The sequence below is a fragment of the Homalodisca vitripennis genome, chromosome 5 (assembly GCF_021130785.1).
Source record: "Homalodisca vitripennis isolate AUS2020 chromosome 5, UT_GWSS_2.1, whole genome shotgun sequence".
In the NCBI taxonomy this organism is placed as follows: domain Eukaryota; kingdom Metazoa; phylum Arthropoda; class Insecta; order Hemiptera; family Cicadellidae; genus Homalodisca; species Homalodisca vitripennis.
This window is the reverse complement of record NC_060211.1, coordinates 12667333-12695239: the sequence shown is the minus strand read 5'-3', so window position 1 is coordinate 12695239 and position 27907 is coordinate 12667333. Positions and strand designations below refer to the sequence as shown.

The following is a 27907-nucleotide window of genomic DNA, read 5'->3' as shown; positions in this document are numbered from 1 at the left end:
ATTATTACTACTGTAATGTGTATAAATAAAACTGTGAATAAGGCTCAATTTGTTTTTATTTTACCATTCATTAGAAAATTAATATTGGTGAGCTTCATTGATTCAAACAAAATGGTCAATGAAATCAAACCAAATATTTCTGGGAAATTTAAAGTAGGCAACAAGGTGTTAATGGAGTAGAGTAGAGTAGAGAGTAAACTCAATAATTTAAATTCATGTTTTCATTTTCTTACATCCTAATCAAGCACCTTAAAGAAAATAAACAGCATTAAAATATCACTTGGTATTTTATAAAAATGGATGTATTATTATGTCTGGGTGGCCTAAAAACAAAGGTTTACAGTTATAATTTTCAAAAGTTTTCCTGGGTGAGGGCCCCCCTCCTTCCTGGGGTGTATTCCATACCCACCGGTCTGAGCTTCCCGCTTTAAGAGTTCCCACACCTAAAATTTTAGAAATTAAGCACTGGGTATAATATTATGTTAAGAGGAGTTTCAAGGTATTGCATCAAGGTGAGGTTTAAACTAAACTAAATACTATTTTATTCACTTGTTACAAATTTATATAAGGTTATTTATGGCTGTTGAAACTTTCATCACATTAAATTCACAGGATCCTGAAAAGGAAAACGGTTACCACACAAAACTAGAGCAAGATTTATCCAACCTCGTGAAGAAGCTGAGTGAAACAGAGTTGTCAATGGCTGAGCAGAAGGAGATATATGAAAGTGATAAGGAAAGTTGGCAGAATGTGAGGGCAGGTCTGCAGAATGAGGTTGATACTCTCACAGAGAAAGTAGCTGTCCTGTCTGCAGAAGTTAAAGAATACTCAGAAAATTGGAAGACACTAGAAGAAGATCCAGATACTATGAAAAGTTCACTAGCAAATGCTACGATTAGGTAACATAGTATTATGTACTTCATCCAATTGTATTATTAATTTATTTATTTTTCATAGTTTTGTATAACACTATACTGAAGACCCACTTTTGTCATAAATATAGATTATTTGCAAAGCACTTTTACAAAATAGAGTTTTAAAATTTTTTAATTCCTTAATTTACACCTTCACTGTGGTCTATACCACCCAACTATTCTTGATATGGTTCTGCGCCGTAAACTACTGTACAATAATTGTCTAGCTATAATACTTGTAGTTAACATCTTCACTGCTGCTCAATACTGAGTGAAACCAATTATTCTAACCGTAGTTCTGTACCATAAGGTGTCTGCCGCAATCAATATGTCAAATCATACATTAGTTCAGAGATACTTATAATTTTATTTACTATATGTCTCTCTAGTAGTTAGAGCATGGAAACTACTCATTCCACCATTGGAAGTCCTTTATCTAACATCTTAAAACAGAACACTACCATACTTAGTACCATACTTTTCATATACACAATCCTCAACCCTACTCCTCAATTTCACTAGCTCTCTGTGATTTCTAACGTAGAGTCATTTAGCCACAAACATAAATAGAAAAATGTATATGAGAATAAACCAAACTTTCTAGACAAACCAATGGTCGAAACCCATACATTTCTAACTATATTTAAAGTTTTCCTCACAGTCCTTATCTCCCATTCATCCAATGAAGCTCTGTCTCAACTTCATTCAATAATTAACTAAGCAATCTTCCTCTCCAAATTGCCTAGAAATCAAAGTATGTTCTTTTCTGAATAAACACCTTTCCAATTTTCAAAAACCCATCATGACATATATTGTTTTTCCTATGTACAATGTTTTACCATTGTTGTCTTTTTTTACCTTTACTGTCTGCAAACTAACTGAACCAACCATTCATTAAAATTCCTCGTAGAATAATTGCTTTCTCAGCGTGAATTAAAATTTAACCCCTTAACCCAATTCCTTCTCATGAATGAAATTATATCCCGATGTCAGCACTACACTCTTCCTAAATTCCAGAAATAACCATAATATTTCCTGGTATGCTCTTGTTTTCTGAAATGATGACCTCATGATCAAAATGGTTCTTGCTTTTGTGGATGACAAATTCAAACACAAACTCGCTTCCTTCTTGAAACAGCTGCTACCCTTCATCCAATACACCAAATCTTCAGTATCCACTTCCTCAATCCCAATATCCCCCTTAGTTATATTCCTATCACCTCTCTTTATGCAAACGTTCTTCACATGCGTGATCTATACTTTCTTTAATTAACACACGTTTGATTCTGAACTGACCATAGCCTTCCTTATCTAGCTTGCCTCATTCATCCTTTATAAACACAAACAGTTAAAAAATTCCTTCCCATTCAAAGACGCAACTGTGGATACCTGTATGATCCTTCATGTGCAGACTGAAGTAGAAATTCTCAGAATTACACCCTCTACTCTTTACTGGCAACATTTGGCTTAGTATCTTCACAATCTGGCCGACACCAATCCCAACATTGTAACCTTCTTTGACTCCCCTGAAAATTACATCATCTCTCAAATTCACCTAATAAGAGGACACATCAATGGCAGTTTGCCTCAATTGTAGAAATTCCTAATATTCGTTTGGATATGGGTAGGTCTAATAAAAGTATGTGATGGATTTGGATCAGATTGTTGATTTTGAGTTTTGGACTGCTTATGTTCAGGAATGAGATCTCTTGTGTGTTTAGATTGGTGATTGTTAATATTAAAAGTTTCATATGAACCTTAAAACTCTATAGTGTATTCGTTTGGTTCTGTTTATTAATTATTTTAATTGTGTCTTTAGGTTGGCTGCTGTGTGTGCAGAAAATGAAAAGTTGAAAAGAAAATGCTCAGTTCTACAAGAGTTGGATGTGCAAGCGAGAAATAACAGAGACATGCTTCAAGAAGAGCTGGCAGCAGTTCAACAAACTTCAGTTCACAAAATAGAAAAATTGAAACAAGAAAAGGTATATTTACAAATGGAGTTATTTTTGCTGTCAATATTTTACAAAATAATTCTCACATTACATTATTTCACATACTTACTAATGCTGTCTTTGCAACAGATCTTTTGGTTTGAAATACATTAAATTGTTACTCTTCTACATAGAATGCCATTAAATGTGTCTGGAAATATTCAATAATACTCCATTGTTTATTTTAGAATAAATTGGAAGCAGATTTCCAAATACTGAAAAATATACATGCAGAATGCTTTTCTTACAATGAACTTGAAGAACTGAGGCAGGAATTCAACAAATTGACTGTTAAGCACAGAGAGCTCCTTGCCAACAAAACTATAATAGTGAGTATAATTAATTTTTACAAGTACATATGCCTGTTTAGTATTAATTTTATTCATTGTATTTTATAATTAAAATATATTATTGTTTATATTTATATATGAATATTTAAGCAAATATATTTTGTTTTGCAATAAAGTCTATCTATTTTTTAATGATTGTGTCTGTTTTATCTTGCAGGATCAAATGAACAGCAAGTTAATTAACCAACTCAAGGTAGAAATTTAGTCAATACCAAGAGAGTTTTGATAAAATAATTACTAAATCTGAAGACACAAATCAGGTATTTTTTTAATCACAGTAATAGTGTTTATGTTTTCATAATCATACAGTCATTCATTTTTGTAGTCTTATTTGTGATAGATTGAAACAGCTAATTCCAAAGCATGGGGAATCTGAAATATTGGTTTATGTTTTAGATATCTCAGTCAAACTAAATCTAACAGCCAGAACTCTTTGATTATGTATCTGGAAGAACAAATCACAAGATCAAAGACTGCCTTAAAACTTAGATTTTTGTGTCCACAGTTAGGGATATGAAAACTGACATTTCTTCTATTATAAACCTTCTAAATTGTAAGGACTGTTATGCCTTGCCTAACAATTGATTTTTTAATGCAATTTATATACTAAATCAGTATAAACACTACTAAATATGCATACATTTATTAATGTTATTATCTAATTTATAGTTTTATATGGTTTAAAACTAAATTATGCTATATAGTCATAGTCATTGTTCAAAATATACAAAATTTTTTTTTTTTTTTTTTTTTCTCTGGGGCGGCCTACTGCCATGCACTTAAGCCTCAAGGGCCTTTTGCGCACCCCGGAAACACCATGAGGACTACCAGTCTACAACTTCAGCAGTTCAACAAACCGCCGAAAACAACCTAACAAGTCCTCCTGGGAAAACTCGCCACCCCTGTTCAAGCTACCAAAGATGGCATACCGCTCTCTTGCTATTGCTGGGCAATCAAAGAGCAGGAGCTCAGCAGTCTCCTCCTGCTCATTACACCTTCCACAGAGCGGATCCTCCTGAAGGATACCAACTCTGTGTAGATGCTTCTTCAGGTGACCATGCCCGTAATGAGACCAATGACCTTGGAAGACATTGATCTGTTTAATGAGAGAAGGTCCGAGGCCACCTTGGAGGAAGGTGACTGTAATACCATTCTACTCACTCTCAAACCCGGATGCAACCTCCACCTTCTCCCATGCTCCGCGCGAATCCATTTCGAGACAACCCTAGAGGATTCACACCTTGGAACACCGCAGAATGGTTGAGGGCCCGTCATAATTGTTGCTGAGCCCTGGTTGGCCAGGGCATCAGCTCTTTCGTTCCCAGGAATCCGCTCATGACCAGGAACCCAACAAACGGTTTACATTGTTGATTCTGGCAAGGGAGGAAACGGTCTGATAGCAATCCCAAACCAGTTTGGATTTGATTGCGCAAGAATCCAGCGCCATCAGCTCTGCCTGACTGTCCGTGAAAATGTTAATCGTCTTGCCCCTATATCGCAGACAAAGATTCTCACGAGCACATTCCATAATGGCTGCGACCTCCGCTTGAAAGACTGTCGGATACGGACCCATAGGAACCACCAGCTCCCTACATGGTCTCACTCCCAGAATTCCAGCGCCTCTGCCGCTTTTTGTTTTAGAGCCGTCTGTGTACCATTCGAGCTCCGCTGGTGGACAAAATGTTTACTTGACATACCATCTGCAATTACATTTAATTTTCTACAATTATGTATTACAAAGGTTTTCACTAAGTAATATTCCATTATAAAAATAACATATAACAACTCAAATATAAATGATCAAAATACTAAAATATAACAATGGAAAATTATTAATAAAGAGTATAACATTTTTTAAGAAACACAAATCCAAGTTTTATACTCTCAGCATTTAATCTATTAATTCATTGCCATGTAGTTTTTATTGTGCATTCATAAAATATTCCAAGAATTGTTTGAAATTTTTCCTTTTTCACAAATAATATTTTCATTAAAGAATTTTAGCTAGCTGTCCTCTTCTAACAGAAATCTCTCTAAAAAGGATACATGTTGTACATTTTCTTGTATTAAAGGTTAAAATGTGACCTTTGTAATGTAGTCTGAATGTTTCCTAAAAGAAGAAAGTGTACACATTTTTTGAGGTGACAGATAAGAATTTTCATTGTTTAGCATCTTTTCTTTTTCATTACATATTTTAGAACCATACATAGAACTGTCACAAAAATTAACTTTTGTATCCAACGTAATTTACTCTTTTTTACAAATATGGTATGAAAATGCTTATTTTAAAGTAAACAAATTCGTTTTTCATGAATTTTTAAACATTTATCCTGCAAATTTATCCACACAGACAAAAACAATTTTCCTTAAGCACTTTTTATCCGTAGCACTTGAGGCATTAATATTGTAAAAGTTAACATCTCAATGTGTAAATTTATTTCAGATATCTGATAAACAGAAGTCTTTGATTTCTAATAAACAAACTGAAGAGATTAGTAAAGACATGAAGAGTCATTCGGAAAAAATGTACAAACTTGTGAAAGGTAAGTAAAAAGTCACATAGAAACCATTTTAATGGTTTACAGAATATATTATGCGAGATTTTTCATTTGTATGGTTATCTTATAACCTGTTTAATTATTATGTATATAAATTTGTATCCAAAATTTCACTAATTTAAATTTGAACTTTTAAATATTTTAGCAATTTATGTTTATCAACTGTGATAATGTATCGAGTCAGTTACCGAAATAGAGGCTTTGCACCAATATATCAGAACTTGTTATATCAATTTTTTCAAAAAGATTTTAAGAAACATATCCTACCATAGAGTTTTTTGTCCTATTGAAATGTAAAACACTGAATAAAATAGAGTAATGTGAAGTGTTACCAATAATAAATTCATTAGTCACCTGTGTCTTTTAATTCTTTCTTGTCTGTAAATCAATAGATTAAATACTGGAAAAAAATGCTGCATCTATTAATTGTAATAGATTGAGTGAAACTCTTGAAAGCCATTTTGTTATTGCACTGAGGGTATACAACCAATTGGTAAGAAATTGTATATAAAATTTTTTCTGGTATTTTTCTTATTACTAGGTGTTATGAGATAATGTATTTGTAGCAATACAGTATTTCATGTTCAAAACTAAACATTACTAAGACATAATTTTATATTTTGTTATATATGTAAAAAATAATATTTAATTAATGTATTGTACATTCTTTAGACATGATTAAGATCTGTTTAACTGTCAATATGTACTAAAATTTGGAGTATTATTATTTTGAAAACTCCTTTTACTCCAATGATTGTAATTGTACATTGTGGATGTGTTGAGGAATTTAAAAGAAGGTGTTATGATCTCTCAGATCAGCTGAAGGAGTCCGAAGACCACTGTAAGGACTTAGAGAAACAGTTGGCAGCACTGGTCCAGCAGAATCTGACCTCACAGTTGGCAGAGGCAGAGCTTCGAGACCAGCTCGTGGACAGTGTGCCTCACTCTCGCTTTCTCGATGTCAAGACGCAGCTGACAAACAGTGAAAAACTTATTGTAAGTAGTAGACCTAATCAAATTTACTCACATACACAAAATGGATAGCATAATTATGCAATATACTTCAGTCATTTCACTTTACTAAGTTTTGAAGGACAAATTCCCCATATAGACTACAGGTCTGTGTAAGGGGAAGAGTCCAGATATCAGTATTTTCTTGAAAAGAATTTCTATGCTGTGGCTTTTATTAAAATGTTCAACAGTAATAAATTAGTATAAAAAGAACATATTTCTTATCCACAGCTTAGCCACAAAATAATAGTTTACCGTGATATTAGTGAGAACTGTCCAACCACATCAGCAAACCAAATCCAATAACTTCTATTATTTGTAACATTTTTGAATAATTTCCTATTAGCAGACTTCTCTATCAGTTAGTTCATTAGTACTGTGCCTCTGCAACAGTACCAGGATGAGCAACCACTGAATCACTGTTTGCTTATACTCGGCTACACTTCCACCTTCATTCAGCCTCCAATATGTGCTCTGATAGATTTTTATAAAGCACTTGAGCATTGTAGGAAAAGTAAAATTTTTCTGTGGAACTATTTTGGTCTGGGTATCCGATATCCAAACTGTATTCTAGTAGGAGATTTATGGCAGAGCTCTGTAAAAAATATATTTTTGTATTTTTCTATATACAATAAAAGAGATTTTATAAATAGTTGCCTGACATTTCAAACATAAAACTCTTGAAACAAAAGATTAGAAGAATATTTCTGCTAAGTTTACACTTAATTACAAAATTTTATTTTCAATAATTTCACAGACTTATTTAATGGTGACAATAATGTATAAAATAGATTTTTTGAATTTAAAAGTCTGAGTACAGAACAATTAATCCGAACTTTCAGAATGAAAAACTATGTAAAGCACATGTTGACATATCTGAATGTTCATTTATATGTTATATGTTATTTAATAGTAGTGAATGACAAGTGAAATCTACCTTAAAATATATAGTTGCTAATAAATAAAAAGATATAAACTATGCATAAAAAGATTTTTGCTATGACTACATAATTTGGTCAGGTTATCAGTGTTACTTCTGTAATGATTCGTGGATCATTTCAAAAATATTCCACCAGTTTTTTATTTTGTTTCCTTGAGACATTGTTCTGAATTTTTACAGAAACCAGTATCATTCTTACTAATAGTGCTAATTTTTTCGAGTGTTTTAAAAAATATCTTTATTGTTTTTATAAATACAAAATGTTTAATTTTTAGTTAAATCAGCAGCTTAAGTATGCTTTAGATCTGTTAGAAAGGGAAAGAGTAATAATAATAATATTTATTTGCCATAAGAATCACAAAAGATCATTGACAATGTTATTTAGCTGCTAAGTAAGCTTAGTCATGAGTCCATCACATTATTCAAACATGGTCAATCAGTATTTTATAATCAATCAAACACAATATTAAAAAGGATTACAAATTACAAATATTATATGTTAATTACAACCTAAAAATATTTACATAACTAATACAATGTAAGATTACACCTTGTGAAAATCCAAATCATAAAATTCCCTGCATAAATCAACATAATAACCCTCCATTTAACTGATACTATCCAATATAAATACCAAACAGTACCCATCAAATACTCCGTCAACAACAGCCTCTCTCCGCATCAGCTAAGTATACATCCTTCAAGCAAAGACCAGCAAAACATGATTAACAAAAATGGTGATTTGTAACAGGCCTCGTGCAAAGTTCTAAAAGTCTATTGGATCAATGACAAAAAAGTCATCTAGTTTATAAAGGGGATGTTCTAATAGCCAGTTATAAAACTTGTTTTTAAATTGCAGGATTGGATATTTATCCATAAGTACCTTTAATTTATTGTAAATTTTCATAGATATAATGGTATGGCTACTTTGGCATTTACTCAGTCTAGAAAACGCTATGGGGGCTCTATCCTTATTCCTTGTATTATTATAGTTATGAATATCATAATTATATTTATAACTACTTTTATTTTTAATTGCATACAGGGTTAAGTCATAAATATAGAGATTAATTACTGTTTGTATTTTCATTTTAATAAATAAGGGTTAACAATGTTCATATTCTTGTGAATTTGTTTTGAAGCCCTTAAGGCTCTTTTTTGGAGTATTAATATTTCTCCTATTCTGCTCAAATTTCCCCATAACGCATTATTGACTGAAAATATGCAAAATATGCTGTTCTGTTATACGATTCCGGGATTTTATTAGTGAGACTCCTCAAGAGATAAATGATTCTATTTAGTCTTGGATTAATCGAGTCAGTGTGTTGGCTCCATGTTAAATGGTTATCAATAAACACTCCCAAAAACTTGACTGCATTAAGGTAATCAGGATTCTCAGGGATATTATTTTTTAAACTAAATATAATTTTTTGGGTTTTATCTTGATTTAGAAGAAATCCATTGGCATTGAACCATGTGGTGGCACCCTGAAGAGCGTTTTCAGTTAATTCTTCCAAAGCATTAATGTCTGCAGTGGAATTCACCAGAGTTGTGTCGTCAGCATATAATATAGTTCTGGCTTTTATAAAATCAGGGAGGTCATTTATTGATATTAAAAAGAGGAGAGGTCCTAGGACTGATCCCTGAGGTACACCGAAGTTGACTTTTAGTTCTTGGGACCAAATACCATCAATTAGAACTTTTTGACTTCTATTTTGTAAGTATGATTCAAAAAACTTAAAGGGGAGTTTTCAACACCATAAAACTTAAGTTTATTTAAGAGGTAGTCATGATTGACACAATCAAAGGCCTTGCTCAGGTCACAGAGTGTGGCCTGAGCATAGGTCTTGTTTTCAAATGCCTGAAAGGCTTCTTGTACTAATTTATCTATTGCATCTACAGTTGACATCCCCCTTCTAAAACCGAATTGTGTTACATTAAGGTAGTTATTTACTTCAAGATGCATACTAAGCTGGTCATATACTATTATTTCAACAATTTTGGATATTATTGGTAGTATTGATACAGGGCGGTAACTTTGTGGTGTACTTACTGGCCCTTTTTTGTATATTGGACATATCCGAGATATTTTGAGCTGGTAAGGAAATACACCTTCTTCCATTAATTTGTTTATGCAGAATGCTAGAGGAACGGAAACTGTCTGAATTATCTTTTTTAAAAACGCTGTTAGAAAGGTTATAAATGTCTTTACTGTTGGAGTTGTTAAGTCTCTTTGCTGCTTTTATAATATCTTGGGAGGTAATGTAGTTCCAATTAAAGTTAGCTTTACTTATTTGTTTCCTACTTAGAAGATCATCAAATGTCACGGGAGTCTTAACAAGTTTTCTCTGAATACCATTAACAGATTCAATAAAAAAGTTATTAAAATCATCTGGTGAGAGATTAGACTTGGAATGACTGGGAGTTGAATTTTTATTCTGTTTAATCAAATTCCAGGCAGCTTTGCACTTGTTGCTACTATTTTCAATATACTGAGCATTCGATGCTAATTTTGCATTCTTAAGAGCTGTTCGATATTGGTATTTAAGATTTTTCATTTGGTTTACCAAATCATCATTAGGACTAAGACTATTAAATTTTTAATAAGGCTGTTATAGAATAACAGTTTATTTTTCATCGAGGCCAGTTCACCCGTGTACCACTGATGTTTATTTTGATTTTTTGTATTTCTTTGTTTACTGTTTTTTATTTTAAGGCTACTATTTAAACTGTCTAAAAATATTTCAAAAAATACTTTAAAGTTTTGACAAGCATTTAAGTTATTACTGAGATATAGCTCCCAGTCGTATGTGGCTAAGTGTTCCTCGAGCAACTGGACACTTTTGTCCGTAAGAACCAACTGTGGGGTTAAACCAGCATTAGTTGGTTGTTCCAGCCTGGAGTTATTCCTGGTTTTAATGGGCACACTTATTATCAAACCGTCATGGTCTGAAAAGGGACAGTTGAAAAGCTCACATTCTACTCTATTGTTTAAGTTAGCATTTATAGATATGTTATCTAAACAATTTTTACCCCTAGTGGGCATTTTATTTACACAATAAAAATTGAATTGCGTTAAGATATTCTGAAATTGTTTAGCTGTAGGCTTATTAGTTGTGATATCAAAGGCCGAGTTCAGGTCTCCTCCTATAATAACTGTATAGGAAGGCCAGGATAATAAAAAGTTAAGAAATTTTTGTATATATTCTAGAAATTTGTATGATTTTCCTGATGTTGAATGGTATAATGATGCAATAATAACTTTTAAATCTTCATTAATTACTGCGGACACTTCAAAATTTAGTTCTTCACACAATGCACTAGTGTCAAGTTGTTTGGTGTTAGTATCGTTACGGGCAAAAATAAGTGTTCCGCCCCTTCTTTGTACCACTCGGCTGTATACCGCTGCGCAGTAAAAGCCTGTGGGAAAAGAAAAATTCTGATTCGTTCTCATTTAGCCAGTGCTCTAGTACATTTGACCTTAGTGTTAAGCTTGTAACCCTTTTCCATGTTTATTATAAATATGTATATAATCCCAGTATGTTAATTTTATCAGGCAGAGCTGAAGGCAGAAAGCATCAGACTGCAAGAGAGTGTGGTTCAAGCTGAGAGTCGCGTGAAAGATCTGGAACAGTTGAGACACTGTCACGGCTACCAACACGATGCTCTGCAGCGCCAAGTGTTGGAACTGACTGCATCAAGCGAAGACAAGCTCACCATCGGTAATCGTTCTTGTCTTATAATATTTGTTGTTGTAAGAACAAATCATTCACTAACATTATCATAGGACAGAATCTAGTTCTACAAAACGCTATAATAATTAACTCATAAAGAACACAAAACAACTTATTTAAAAATGTGTTTGTAGAAATTAGAAATACTAAATTTCTAAATTTAGAAAACAGGTTGAAACCAACTGAATGAAATGATAAATTGAAATTGCAATTCCTAACCAATGTAGATGTTACCATCGTAGCACACATTGGTAATGTAAGGCTTGAATTTTTTTTTTAAGTGGTAGTTGATACAGCAGACATGCCACATTAGGTTCTGTTGATTAAAGTAATATAATACATTAATTGTACACATAACATAGCTAAGGTAAATCTGTCCATCTAGGTCGCCTGACAAGAGAGCTGTTGAGGGCCCAGGAAAGTGAGCTGGCCTCTGCTGATCAAGTGAAAGAGCTGAAGGACAAAATAGAAAAATTGGAAAATTTATGTTCACAACAAGAAACCAAGATGAAAACTCTTCAAGATCACCATTGTTCTGAGAAAACTGATATGAAAAATAAGTACAGGTAAATGAACGTAAGGTTATGCCATGATTTCCTAGTGTTTGCACCTACAAACATAATGTACTAGCTGTTTCCCGCGACTTTGCACGCTTTTCGTAAGCTTTGCCCGTGTATGTGAACTTCTGGTTTAATTGAATTATATTTACAACGCCGATGTAGAGTTTGCCTTGTTGCCACGATCAAGAAAATATGTTTATGTTTATAGACATTGTGCACGTACATGTACTTTATTATAAAGTGGTCTAACACTCAAACTTTAAGTTCAATCAAAAATAAAGACAAATATACATAATAACTTAGCGCCTTCAAATAGTGTTTAGCTATGCTAATACGTAACTGTCACGTAATTGCAGTTTATAATGTGCAGGCGCTTTGAAACCTTTTATCTTTTGCAGCGCCGCTTGGTGGTGAGTTTACATCAATGGGCATAGCTTATAAACCTTCTCCGTGGAAAAATATGTATACATACAAATTTTTATAATGGTCTGTCTAATATTTTGCGATTCCATAAAGGACAAACACACAAACATTCATTTATATATAGATTTGTGGTTTGAGGTAAATTATCCAAAATAGAATGTCTGTAATAAAGTGGCATAACATAACATAACGTCTTATTTTACCAGGCATATGAAGCTTCGTGGAATTCTCTGACTTATAACAAAATATTCTTAACTCAGAGAAGAGTTTATAGAGGGGACGGCACAATACTAACAGTCTTCACAAAGCTACTTCCCATTTACAAAAATTGATTCACTACTATACTTATAATACTTAATTTCAAAACAAACAGTCTATTAATAATTCAATTTTAAATCAATCTCCCCAAAATCAATTTTGTGATTCTTCAGCTGATTTTTCATAATCATTTAAATTCACAAATAAAATTGAATTATTATTGGAGTGTTTGTTTTTAAATTAAGTAATAAAATCCAATAAGAAAGAAGCTTCTACAATGTACACTTACATTTTGTTAACAAAAATAAAATTTCTTAACTATTGGAGTTTTTATTCATAGATTAAGCAAATGAGACACTAAAATTTCAATTCATTGCCAGCACAAATTACACAAAAGTGTTTACATCAGCTAGTACGCATTTAGCAGGAGTATTTTTTGCCAAAGCACTGACAGTTAAAACTTGTTATTCAAGCAATGAACTTCTTTATCACACAGCATTCTATTTTGTGTGTAAAAAACACATACAAAGTACTTGTGTTTTTTATACTTGTAAATTTCTGTACTTGACGTAAGAGAGTGTGTTATAATGTCAAGGTAAGCGTCTTCTACATTGTCTTTTATGAGTACGGTGGCCCAAAATTTCAAGCCAAACCCCTTTTGAGATTTGTCAAGTTCTGTGGGTTAATTTGTCATCAGGTATAAATAATGATGAATCCATCTTGGACCAGGTTGATCATTGATCATGTATACCGATATTCATAGTCTGTACTTAAAATTCATCCATTATAGTGTTTGTGCAAACAGCATTAGTGGAAGACTGCTGTTTTTAAAATACGTTGGTAACGTCAGAGCATATTTCAAGCAGAGAAATAAGTGAAAATAATATAAATAAATCTTGTTTTACAATATACAGGTAACAAATCTACGTGACAAATAAATATTTTAAACTAACATAACAAAATTAATATCATTCTTTCTTTGCTTTTGATGACGGAAGAAGTTAGAGTTGTACAATATTGTAGAGGGATAAATTAAATGTGTGTATGGATGTACAATCGTGTCCAATAAGCTCAATTTAAAATGGAGAGGTTTGTGTTCACTAGCATTTTGACTCTCCAATATGAAGAATCTTGAATAGATCTTTCATATATACATTGCCCAAAACACGACTATAGAAGCAAGAAGAGAGGAATAAAATTCGAACTATCATGAAGAATCAGCTTCTTAATCGGATAATTGATTTTGGAGAGATCGATTTATAACCTTGGTGGTTTGGAGTCCATTCAAGAGCAGGTTTCTGTTCATTATACGTAGTCTTAGCAAAGCCTTTTATTGTATGTTATATCTAAGTAGTTACAAGTGGAATCTATTCATAAAGGATGTTACGAAAGTTTTAGAATATAACTCAGTATGTTAAGTAAATCTAATAATTTGTCATATGACACAGGTGGTTGTCAAGAACTGTCAGTGAGCTGCACCAGCGCTATCTGGGTCACATGTCGCTGCTGTCAGAAGAGAGTCTCCAGGCTCTACTGGCTCAGGCAAATTTTGAAAAAACAAACGCCTTGCAGTTGGCCATGACCTCGCATAGTACTGACAAGCTTATGGAAATGCTGAAAGATAAAATCAATGGTGTAGAGGGAAATACAGCTCTCAAATTACAGGTTGGTGAAGTTTGTATTTATATTTAATACACAGCCTTATCCTCTACTTCCAAGGTATCAACAATCCTCCTATGGTTTCTATTTTATGGAACCTTGTCAGATGGTGCCGATAATCACCTTCTATATTATATCCTGAGTATCCAAATTTCAAAACTGTATAAAAGACCTTTTAAGTGCTTAAAGCTTCCGTAACTTTGTTGTACGGAACATTTCATGTATATAGAATATTAAAATCAATTTGACAACTAATATAAAATCTTTTGAATGTATTTGATATCTAATGACTTGAGAATTAAGTAAATTTCATCCAATATGTTATTACTTATTTCAGGAACTGAAACTAAAAGTCAGTGTGCAAACTTTGGAGTCACAACTGCACCAAACTGAAGGACAGTTGCAGAGGATAGAAAAAGTGAATTCTATTCTACAAGAAGAGTTATTAAACCAAGAAAAAATTTGGGAAAAGAAGCAACTAATATGGGAACAGAAATTGGTGAGGAATATAAAAGAGTGAATGTATACATACAATTAATTCTTGATGTTTCCTAAATGAAATGTTTGTATTATTTTACTCAGTTTTGCACATATGTGCTCAACAATTTCTTTTATGGTCAATTTATTAATAGAAAAAAAAAATGTATTTATAATTTATTTTATGGTAAAGAATATTATTCAATGTTGCAATGTATTATTCGTATTATAAACATAGTCTTGTTAAACTATTAGTAGATTAATTATTATTAGTAGGCCTTAAAACACACCACAAAGTTTAATTTAAATTGTGTAATACAGATATTTGGTTTATGTTACAACTAAACACAAGTTTTGTATATAAAATAATAGTACGATTTAAAAATATATGAAGAAGCATGAACCAAACAATCCAACTTTACTGTCTAATATTTTGAACACAAAAAATGGAAATTATATTCACTTCCAACCGCAGTTTCAGATTTGCAGGTTCAGACTTCTTCTTGCTATGTGTTATATAATAACTATTTTATTTTATTTATTTAGCAAAAGTCAAATTAACAATCTGTTTGTGAACATAACCCTTTATACTCTCCCACTGTTCTAAAAGTAGTCCAAAAGATGTATTCCCGTTGTACTACAAATAAGTAATTAAATTGACTCCAACATTATTGTTAAGGTGTCATAAAATGAATTTCATAATCAATGTGTGAAAGGAAGGTTTAAGTGTGACAGTAATATGTTAAAATTGTGTTGTGTTGCAGCTGGAAATTACAGCAGATTCTGAAAATACAGATGAGAAGGTCCCACTGATTGATAATGAATTTCAAGATCAGAATAAAAACGCAGCCCAAAATGTTACTGAGGAGAAAGTTGAATCATTGTCAAAAAATACTAACAAGAAAGAAGAAAAAGAAACAATGACTTCACCGAAAACGAAGGACTTTCCTGAATCGCCATTTATAATTGAATCGGAAAATTTAAAAATCTTAAACAACCAACTGAATCAGGTTTGTAATTTAAATACTTGTGACTAACTGTTATTATTAAAAGAAACTATTTTTTTTGTGTATTTACTGTTGTAAAGTTTTTGATGAATACCATCTTATTGTAAAAAGTTTAAAGGTTTTTTTTTTATTGAGATTTTTCAATACTGTGATTACTTCTGTAGTTAAACAATATGTATACTATATTTACTATTTTATTACCCTAACTATTCCTACAAATATTTCGATACAGTTAGTTTTTGTAGTGAATGTATTATATAGGGCATAGGCTGTTAGGTATGAAATATCACTATCTCTTCAGTTATAAACATAAAATGTTAAAATATTGCACTTTTGAATATTATTTTGTCTATTTATTACAGCTCATTTTGGCCCTAGATCATGTATTTATAGTTATATTAGTGCTTACCAAATTAAATTTGTTTTGATAGCAATCGATTTCCCCCTTAAGCTCCACGTCCGTGAAAACACGAGCGATCCCACATTGCACTCAACTGCCTGTGTCATCATATGCCAGCTGCATCGCTACATGATATCTTGCAGCTTTAAGATGATACACTTTGACCTCTTGTGTTTATTTGAATTACTAAAAACACTCAGTAGTGCTGTTTAATTGCTACTACACTCTGACGATCAACTGAGTAACTATCACGAAAGCACTTTGTGAAGTTTTATCTGGATATTAGAAACAGAACGTTGTTCTTTTCTAGTTTTTCAATTGCGTTTGTGAAGTTGATACTCTATTTTTTTAATTTTTATTTTAGTTCAGTCGGTATGGTAGGAGTTAGTTGTAATAATAATAAGGACAATTTATTAATTTTATATGTGTCAAGATGCGTTGCTGTGATTTAGGCGTTCAGTAATTGTGTAACTTTTCTGAAAATGATGTCTATCGAGATGTGGACTCAATTTAATAACTATGGTCTGACGTGACAAATCAGGAGATTCTGGCCGCAGTTTAATAAAGAAGGTGTTGCTGTAGTTGATTATGTTGAATGAGAAACACAATACATGTATTCTGACTGTGGAGCAGCTCTGTGCACGGCAAATAAACACGGATGTACGGAGTAAAAGCGCTGTTGAAAACTCAGCACTTAAAGGCTTAAGGCATCTGTAGGTTGTTTACAATGTTGATCAACTTCATGTACATAGCATCATTAAGAAATGTCTGAAGCAATCATGACATTAATGAAAATTGTCGTGCAAGCACAAACAAATATTTATAAATAAGTTTGAGTCACGTTTAAACATGGAATACCAGCTAGCAAAACCTAATAAGTGTCTGTACATAGTCTACTTTCACTGTCATTTTACTTGTCAGAATAGGTTGGTATTGTTATAAGCAAACTTTTTCAACTCAAAACTTTTAATAATAAAAATTAATTAAAATATTCTTTTTATACACTTTTTTCATTCACAGAACTGGAAAATATGAGAAGAATCCAAAATATGATGGTGTAAGGCTGTATAAAAAGCTGCCCAAGCATTTTAAGGCATTGCAGAAATTTGAAATTATCAAAAAAGAAATTTTAAAATATCTCATAAATAGTGATGCTTTTAATCCTGTTGACGAATATCTTCAATACATGTAATTTAGAATTTTAATTGTCTAGTGTTTATGAAGATTATTCGGTGATTCATTGTAACTGATTTTATGTGGTCGTTTGTATATTATTTTCATTTTGTATTGTCACTGACAATGCACCTGTTTGGCTGCTGTAAAAATAGTATTATATCAAATGTTTTGTGCATGAAAGATTTGATTGTAAACTGAGAATCGTTATTTTTTATAATGTATAAAAACAATTCTACTTCCTTGTTGTTTGATTGCTTTCTTTGAATTTTTCCAGGTAACAATGGTTATGAATGAACAGACCAAGAAATTGAACTTGTGTGAAACGGAAATGACGGAGCTTCGGAGTAGAGTGGAGGCTTTGAGGAAACAGTTGGACGAAAAAGAAAGAAAACTGGAAGACAAAGAAAGAGAATTACTAGAGCTACACACTTCGATTGCTGATAAAGACCAAATTAAACTTGAAGAAGAATCCACTGAAATTCTTGCCTTAAAGGTATAGGTATGAGTGTTATCTAGAACTTGGGTTATTAGACAACATATGTAATAAATTAAACTTTATTATAGGGGGAATCAAATATTAACAGAACATTTATTTTCAAGACTCCATAGATGAAGTTAGTGGTGACATCTTCATCTATGGAGTGGTGCACATACCTCTTAAGCAAGACATTATTACCAATTTTTGTAGTGGGAGGATATAAAACCTGCAGAAATATAGTAGTGACTGGCTATTCTGTTCACTGAAAAAACGCATTCGAGGAACCAAGTCTACAACTGGCACAAACAATTTTGCAATGGCTGAGAGTTATGTGGCTGAGAGAAAATAAGAGCCATGTGCACTGAGCTTGGAGTCAAGATTAGTCATTTTGCAGGAACAGTTCTCACTACAGAATTTTGGTGTTGCTGAGGTGTACTTTTCATTGATTTTCTCCATAAATGGCCTACAATTAATGCTGCATACTACTGTTTACTGCTTTATGTCGTCAGAATGGCCCATTTGCAAAAGAGGCAAAATATGCCTATTTGAAGTCCAATACTTACATTTTATGACAACACAGCTGCATTGATTCGAGTAAAGTTAGACCAAATTAATGGGAAACAATTGAAAATACAAGCTACAGTCCCAATCTGTTTTCATGTACCTTTCTCATGTTTGGCTCACTTAAAGAAGAATTGGGGGTTAACCGCTTTGACAATGAAAAGGGGATGGAGACTTTCATAATGCAATTGGTTACACGTGCAACTAATTTTTTATTTTTGTATCGGAATAAAAAAACTTCACATTCAATGGAGAAAATCTTTAAGTAAAAGAGGTAATTATCTAGAAAAATACAATGGTTTTATAATTGTATTTACTTTGCCTATACATTTTTTAAAAGATAAATCCAGTTAAAATTTGATTCATATATACATGTGTTAATGAAAACAGTGGTCACAAATAATCCAAAAAAACTTTGTATAAGAGTTCATGTTAAAAAAACCTACTAATTTTCACAAAAGTTCCTGCTATTATTGTTTGTGGTTTTAGTTTGACGTCTTAATGAGACCACTTTCAAATTTTATTCATTCATTACATTACGTTTCCACAATCTGTATTTCCAAATATGTTTCCAAAGCAGGAATAACAACATGAATGAAACACTACGGGACAGTTATTATAGAAATATTTACTGTAATCATTTACAATAGATTTAAACATATAAATTTATGAGTATATCTGTTTAAACATTTAAACACCTAAATGGTAGTCGCTCATCTGTATACAAATTATCACCCCACCCAGTTTCCCAGATATGTGGGAGTTGACTATTTCGTGTTCCCTGTAGGCAACTGTTGCCAGCCTGCAGAACATTGTGAACCAGAAGGAGGAGACCATAGGCCGATACCAGAATCTGCTCCAAGAGTGCAGGGACGAGCACAGTGCTACGGTTGCCAACCTCCAGAAGGAGCTGAGCAATCTCCAGTTGACCCTGGACAAAAAGGAAATTTCTTTTGCTAAGTAGGTCATTTTGTTTGTTGTCTATTAGGTTAAGGCGATTAAGATTTAATTAAGAATGACGTTTCATTTGTTAACAGATTACTGAACACTTCAAAACCCTTCCATTTTAATGAAAATTAATGGAATGACAGGCATTCTTTTTCAGATTTAAATTATATGTAGAGATCTTGAAGCAGATTATAAACTAATTATAAGGATCTGACACAATTTCGGTTTTAATTACTATGCTATCGAAACCTAACCCTTTTTGTTCCTTAGCGTAATTTGAGATTTCAGCTTTATACACAAATTTTAAAGTCAATTGCTTGTGGTAGATTATGTATCAAGGATAAAAAAAATGTATAAATTACAAAATGTATATTATATATAATACAAGTATCAACTTTTTATAAAAGATATTGTCAATAAAAGTTTTTTGTACGTACCAAATAAGTAGTGATTCCTTCAATAATTAGTCAAAAATCTAATGATAAGATATAATAAGTAGTATAATAGTATTGACCATGAAATATAAAAGGGCACACAAAATATGTTCTAGCACATGAATGTTATTTCTGGATAATCTGAAATTAACCTTCTGTGTATTATTATTAGAATGAAATAATCACTAATTACGTAACATTCTATACGTGCTATTGACATAAACAAGGTCTAGTAACTTTTAGTAAATAGCAATTGCTTACTTCTCATAGGAGTAAGTTTTCTTTATATTTAGTATAAGATTTGAAAAATCATTACAAGGCAAGTTTTTGCTAAGTTAAATTGAATACTGTTTATTGACTATAGATCACAATAAACCATATGTGACCTTAAAATTGTGCAGAGAGAAGAGCAAGGACAATGAGGGAGACAGGAGCTCAGCAATGAAGGTTATTCTAGAGCGGTACCTGGCTAGAGTACGGCAGCTGGAGGATGACCTGGCACAGTGCCGGGACCAAGCCGCACGACTGGCACTGGAACTGAGCAACAGTCAGCAGCAGACCGAGCGCTGGACTCACACGGCCGAGGAGCGGCTCAAGACCATTCAGGAGATGAAGCAGAGGTTAGATTTTGTGTGAATTAGTTGTTGAAATGTGATTTGTTCCAGTTCAGATTTTTTTTCTGAGGGAACGAGACAGTTGTCTCCACACTTAGTCTTAAAAGGACCTTTGCACCTCCCTTACTTATGTTTGTGCCCTCAAAATCTGAGACTTTTACGGAAACCAATCAAATCTGAGGGCTCCTGTTCTCTGATGTCCTTGGGGCTGTGGAGATATGCCCCTAGGAATATTTTCCTACTTTTACATGTGGCAGGACATTTTAGACATATGTGTTCCGCTGATTCTTCTGCTTCTCGACAGAGTCTGCATTCATCAATCTGATTAAGACCCATCTTCATAAGATTTTTCCTATGGGGGCCATGTCCTGTCAGCATCTCTACTATCAATCTTATATTTTCCTTACTTTGTTCTAGGAGAGACGCCCACCCTTTAAAATAAGGAGAGATAAACGTTTTTGATTGTCTTAATCCTGAAGCCCTACTCCAGTTAAAGTATCTAATCCTCTTTTCCCAATCTTTTACAAGAACTCTGCTGTAGGAGGAAGATGCTGGCTCTGGCACTACCATAAGGGACGTTCTTATTTTGACGAAGATATCTGCTTTTTTCATTTCCAAGAATGTCCTCATGTTCCAACACCTATGTTTTTCCCTTTGACCATAAGCACCAGGTCGTCATCATAGTTTTGTAGTCTTATTCACCTCTTTTCTTCTTTAGTTAGGAGGTCGTCAACCACCATCACCCGCAGGAAGGGAGACAGAACCCCTCTCTGGGGGCAGCCTTTCCGGGCTGTGATATTGTGACTGAATCATTCCCGGATCTTTGCTATAACTTGTGTGCTTTTAGGAGGGCTACTATCCGCAATCTGGGGGGGACTCCAGTACAGATTGGTAGAAAACTAAAAAACTGACTTAACACATTGACTGGAGTGGACACCCATTACTACTATCTCGGCTGTCCTAACATCGGTACATGACTCGTGTCACAGTGAAAGTGTTAAATAAATATTTTTATGATGTGTACAATATAAAAAATGTTGAAACATTGATTTCTTTCCATTACCAGTTGATCTTCAAAGAATAAGAGACATTACAGTATTCAACTTTCAAATAAAACACTGTAGCAATTTTTTTCAATAACACATCATTCATAATTGGAGAAGATTGCGTTCTAATCATATTTGTATGTTAACAAGTTGACAGAATAACAGGATTTCGGACATTTGCCATCGTTATATGTTACAAAAGGTATAACACAATGTTTTGAGGATTGAAATATATCCTCTTTGTCAGGTGTGGGAGGTATTATACATACAAAAGTAAAGAACAGAAAGAAGAAAAGAATTGCTACTACACTACACTACACCTCAATTGCCTTTCTTTTACACCCAGAAAGTATGATGTAAATACCTATACTATTTTAAATTCTTACATAATGCTAACCAGCCCCCTTCATGAAGAAACTCAGCATCTCAGAAAAGTGGCCAATATATCAAAACCATACCTAGCTTATACAAAATTGTCAAATGTCAATTGTTCTGCAGTTTCTTCTTACTTAATGCCAAAACATACAAAGAATAAGCTATTCCTAAAAATATCCAGTTTGTAAATATGTTCCTGTGATTTTTTACAGCTCCCTAATGGCCCGGAACTCGGCAAACAGTGACATAGTTGATCATATCACGAGAAAAGACGATCTGGTTGCAATTCCGAATATCTTCTGAGTCCCAATACTGTACTTAAATACTGCTTTACTATATTATTAAACTTTGCTACTACTGTAATTACATAGATACTATAGGTCCTAATAACAAGTATTCTGTTAAAACCTGTCTTCATAAATCTTGGTTAGTGAAAGTATTACGACTTTTTATATCTTACAGATTGGACAGCGCCAGGAGTAAAGAATATTTAACTGATTCCAATTCAGACCTGATGGAAAAATCTACGGAAATTGGCGAGCTGAACAAAATTATATCTAATCTCAAGGTAAGTTCATGAAAAATATGTATCATATAAAACTAGGAATACATTGTTGTTCTTCTACAGAATCTTAGTTTTAGAAACCATGTTAAAATGTTGTACATTATTATTTTTTTCAATATTTTTTTTATTTTTGTGTTTTTAATATTAATTGTTTTAGTTTGACTGAAAAAGAATATATGAGATCCAACTTCACAATTATTCTAAAATTATTAGTTGTTCATGATTAATATATTTCTGAACCAATACTAAATAGATTATGGACATAACAAATTTGTGGACGTTTTATTAAGTATTGCAAATAAATTCATTCATAAATACTTACATATAATTAAAATATAACATATAGTTTTGTTTGAAGCTATTTTGTTTTCTATAATTATAAATCTATAAATACAATAAATAAATATAAAATTAATTATTGCGACTGTAACTATTGGTCATGATATTATAAAAAAATAATCACCATATAAGAAAATAATTACACCCAATTTCTCTAACCTTAAAAATTGTACTTTGTAGTGATGTTATAATACACATTAATAGTTTTAAGATTTCTGTCATAAAATCTTTTTTGAATAAGGCGTTCCAGCATTCCTTTATTCCTTCTCCTGACCATAAGCACTAGGTTACCAGCATAACATTGTAGTTTTGCATCCCTTTATTTTGCTTCAGTCAAGAGATAATTCACCACCAAGGGCCATAAAAGTGAGGCAGTATCCCTCCCTAATGGTACCCTTTTCAGGTCATAATTGTGACTGATTCCTCTCCAAGCTCTTCCTTACTTAACCGATTTTAAAAGAGGGGGGACTCTGTTGAAAGCTCCTTCAATAACCATAAGGACACAAACTAGGGCATCCTTTTCCTTGAAGACGTCTTTCACTTTCTCCACTAAGCTCCAATAAATGCTGAGGTATTTAGGTATCAAGTATCAAAATTGACCAATCTACACTTTTGAGTTTTATAGAATCTACCTGTATTATTTTCGTTACTTAATCCGAGATCCCTTGAATGTTAGATGAATGTTAAGGGTAGAACAACCTATTCAGTAATTCTATGGTGTTGTTTCAGTCTAAACTCGATTCTAAGGAGTCGGTGTCTGCTACTAGGGATCGCTTGAGAGGAGAGCTGGACCGAGCAAACAAGAAATTGGAAGTTGTTCAGAATCAAAATACGGAGCTCAAAACTGAAGTTCAGAGATTAAGGAAGCAACTCACTCTCAGGTACAGCTTGAGTAAATATTATGCTAACGTTCTGACTAATAAAAAATCAGTAAGACCTTAGGTGGCAAAGTGACGGATAATTCTATATTTTGATTCTTTTAAAAGTGGCTTGATCATTCATTTTTTAATTTTTTGACACCATTTTGTAACTTAAATCCCTATTGGTTTAAAGCCTATTCATTTAGTTTATTTTAGTAGTAGAAAAACTGGATTTAGTTGTCACAATTCAAAGAAGATGACAATTATAAAACTAATGGTTTGGAAATAAAAACAATGTCCTCCTTTTTTACTCTTTAAGCTTGTTTTTATTTATTAATAGACGTATTAATATTTTTAATTTTTTTACTAGTGACCTTATTTTGATCACAAATTAAACCATTTTTTAAGGGAACATATTTTTTTTTAATTTTTAGTAATTGTAATACCAAAAATAAGAAACAAGCTTATTTTTGCTAATTTATAACAGCATATGCTCTCTTCAAATTAAACTTAATGTTTCACTAATGTTGCAATGCTTGGAATATTAAATTTAATGTATTTTGGGAAAGAAATCGTCTATCACCTTTCCACATCATCCTTTCTGTTTTGGATGTTTGCAGACAGAGTAGTACTCCTAAGTCTGAAACAGTGAGTACAGCTCGAGAAGAGGTTTTGCAGAAGAAGATTAAACAATTAGAGGAACAACTAACCGAATATCAAGAAATCATACAAAGGGGAAAGGAGATTCATAAGTCAAAGGTGAGATTACATTCATTTCCAGTTTTTCTGGACAATATTGAAGTGTATTCTAAAGTGAGAAACTAATGTTTTTTTGACTGTTTGACATTTAGTGTGATGAAGAATTTGGAAAATGGGAAGAAAGAAAGCGATGGCAAGCCAGCAACGAGAAACTAAAGACACACTTAAAAGAAAAGAGTAGTCAAGTTGAAGCGTTAAGGGCCAACGTTGAGAGATTAAAAGAAACGATAATTCGTTTAGAGAAAGAAAAAATTACCCTTGAAGGAAAATTGAAATCAACAAAAGGTAAAAATAATTGAAATTTTGTTAATTAGGCTAGTTTTTACAAAATGATACAGTTTTAGTTATTATTTATTATGGAATAAAAACCAATTAATAAAGAGATTAAATATTGTTATATTAATGTATATTGTATGCAGATGTATTAGATAAGTTTAATTTTATTATCATTTGTAGACATTTACATATTATCCTTTGGCAATGAAATAGATACATATTGTCCTTTGCTAGCCAGTCATATGTTGAGTTCATTGAAAGTAAAAATATTTTTGAAAAACATCTAAAATCTAGTAAATAATATAAAAGTTGTAAGATAAATTGAAACAAGTTGAAATTAATGATTTTTTTTCTTTCATCTGGCAATATTAATCGCCAGCTAAGTATTCAAACAAATGATCTATTTTTGCACAATCACTCAATTTGTTGATGTCAACTCTTGTAAACTAAACACTTAAAGCCAAGGAATATAAGTCAGTCAATGGACATAATAATAGATTCTTTTCACTCTTTCTGCAATGTTTGTATAGTCAAGTAATATATTCTTTTCACTATTTCTGCAATGTTTGTTGAGTCACAAATCATTTTCACTTTATGCATATTTAAATTTTTGTAGTATTTATTTTCTATTTACAGCTCCCAACATATCCCAAAGTCTAATTGACGAGCTTGAAAGAGACAGAGCAAAACTTCAAGAAGAACTCAAAGCTGTTAGAATAACAAAACAGATAAAGTCCTCCCCGGGTTCATCATTGGCAGATGTAGTCGAGGCTCAAGAAAGAAAGATAGCTACTTTAAAAATTGCACAAAAGGTAAACCATAAGACCTTACATTATGCTATATACATTTTTCATAGTTTTTGTATTGAAAGGATAACAGGATTTCAGATATTTGCCATCGTTATATGTTACAAAAGGTATAACACAATGTTTCAAGGATTGGAATCTATCTTTTTCATCAGGTGAGGGGATATAGATACATACAAAAATGAATAGAAAGAAGAAAAGAAGGTAAAGTAAAGATTTAAAACATACTCGAAAGCTGCTTGGAGTCTAGTCCAGGCGTTGCCACTGCACAGAATGCAAGCCCGAGCACAAATCACGAGTACGAGAATTCAAGAGCACAGACACACGTCACAGCAGCACAGGCAAAAGTGGGATATTAATAAGAAAATCAATGTTGGATCTTTATTTAACAAAAATGTATATTAAAAAGGGATATTGAAAAAGATAAAAAAAGATTTACAAGAGTAAATTATTTTATATAAAATCCAACAATGAATGGTACTAAAAAGTATATTTTTGTTATTTAACATTTCTTATAATATTATATTTTTATTGTCACTATGGATTGTTTTCTATAGTTAGTTGGTTCCTGAAATTTAGAATCCAAGACAAAAATAAAAATGTTTTAATCTGTTGTCATTTAAATACAGGGTGTCCCATGAAGAAACTGTCAGGACTTGTTCTTACGGTGAAAATAATGAAAAAAGTTCATATACACATAGGTCCAGAAACGCTTAGTTAGCAAGCTATACAGGGTGAAAGATTTTGCCCAGTTTTCAGTGCCACCGTTAAAAGGGAGCCCTATTAAATTATTTTGGGCGTTACCCAGGACGTAAAATTTAATGTATATTATACAAATTGAACTGGAAAATTGAATAAAATTGGTACCAGACCTCTAGCTGCAGTAATTTTTTAAGATATCTGAAGAAATACGCAAAATTCGGTGTCCAAAAACAAGTTTCATTTAGGTTTCAAGTACATTAAACTTTGTTAAATGTGTAACAAACACGTAAAATTCTTTAACAAAACTTGTAAAGAATTAATTTCTTAAGATAATGATGTAAAATAAGCCAATAAAAATTATACGTAAACTTTAAGAAAATCATTTGAATGCTAATTTCGTGAACTGGATTGGGCGTGGTGGAATGATCAACTGGCCACCACGATCGCCTGACTTATTGCCTCTTGACTACTTCTTATGGGGACATATCAAAGCTATGGTGTATAAACGTAAAGTTGATACCAAGGAAGAATTACTCGTTAGAATTCGCAACGCATTTGACAGTATAAGAAACAATCCAGACATAATTCGCAGAGCCACCACAAATATTTTATGTCGAGCAGAGTGCTGTGTGCATTGTGAAGGTGGGAATTTCGAACAGTTACTAAAACTAAGGTTAGTTATTTTGTTAGCATTTATTTTTTTTTTTTCAATAGTAAGTGAAAATAAAAGTTTATAAAAACATGTACGTTCAGCAAGAAAAAAAGTGTAACCAATTTTGTCTATTCTTCGTACGTTATTTATTTAATTAAAAATTGATTTTCTTAAAGTTTACGTATAATTTTTATTGGTTTATTTTACATCATTATCTTAAGAAATTAATTCTTTACAAGTTTTGTTAAAGAATTTTACGTGTTTGTTACACATGTAACAAAGTTAATCTACTTGAAACCTAAATGAAACTTGTTTTTGGACACCGAATTTTGCGTATTTCTTCAGATATCTTAAAAATTACTGCAGCTAGAGGTCTGGTACCAATTTTATTCAATTTTCCAGTTCAATTTGTATAATATACATTAAATTTTACGTCCTGTGTAATGCCCAAAATAATTTAATAGGGCTCCCTTTTAACGGTGCCACTGAAATCTGGGCGAAATCTTTCACCCTGTATAGCTCGCTAACTAAGCGTTTCTGGACCTATGTGTATATGAATTTTTTCATTATTTTCACTGTAAGAACAAGTCCTGACAGTTTCTCCGTTTCTTCATGGGACACCCTGTATAAGCAGTATCGTAGACTGAGGTAGTTGTAAAACTATACTTCTTATTCAATGCAACTTTTTATATTATTTAACTTCTATATTTTAAAATGGTGTTAGACCACTGAACTTGGTCCTCATATTGTGAGTATACCGTTTAAAATAAAACACATTATACTATTCGTAGATTTACATTGGCAACAGATTGCAACACTGTTGATGCTAAATTTCATGGAAACTTTAGGTTTTACTAACCCACAACAAGTTGATAAAATATGTGCAATTTAAACATAAATCAAATAGAACAAAATATATTTTTCACACAATGTGGATACTCTAAATCAAATCATACATTTCTGTTCATATATTATGACATGTTAAAATCATAATTAAAATGTAAACATTTCAATTAACATATCTGGTGACAATT

The 27907-nt window shown here is 32.3% G+C and overlaps 1 protein-coding gene across 1 annotated transcript in view; it reads left to right on the top strand.

The window, feature by feature from the left end:
- The window catches only part of LOC124363357 (centrosomal protein of 290 kDa-like), an 81426-nt gene that overhangs the window by 38904 nt on the left and 14615 nt on the right, over positions 1–27907 (top strand). The window contains exons 16-33 of the mRNA XM_046818605.1: positions 613–899; positions 2734–2896; positions 3453–3515; positions 5699–5798; positions 6628–6809; positions 11321–11486; positions 11884–12064; positions 14188–14404; positions 14736–14897; positions 15640–15885; positions 17733–17951; positions 19285–19457; positions 20281–20499; positions 22377–22482; positions 23548–23699; positions 24299–24437; positions 24530–24722; positions 25350–25525. Coding sequence (XP_046674561.1) covers positions 613–899; positions 2734–2896; positions 3453–3515; positions 5699–5798; positions 6628–6809; positions 11321–11486; positions 11884–12064; positions 14188–14404; positions 14736–14897; positions 15640–15885; positions 17733–17951; positions 19285–19457; positions 20281–20499; positions 22377–22482; positions 23548–23699; positions 24299–24437; positions 24530–24722; positions 25350–25525 — 3144 coding nt within the window. The remainder of the gene's footprint in view (positions 1–612; positions 900–2733; positions 2897–3452; positions 3516–5698; positions 5799–6627; positions 6810–11320; positions 11487–11883; positions 12065–14187; positions 14405–14735; positions 14898–15639; positions 15886–17732; positions 17952–19284; positions 19458–20280; positions 20500–22376; positions 22483–23547; positions 23700–24298; positions 24438–24529; positions 24723–25349; positions 25526–27907) is intronic.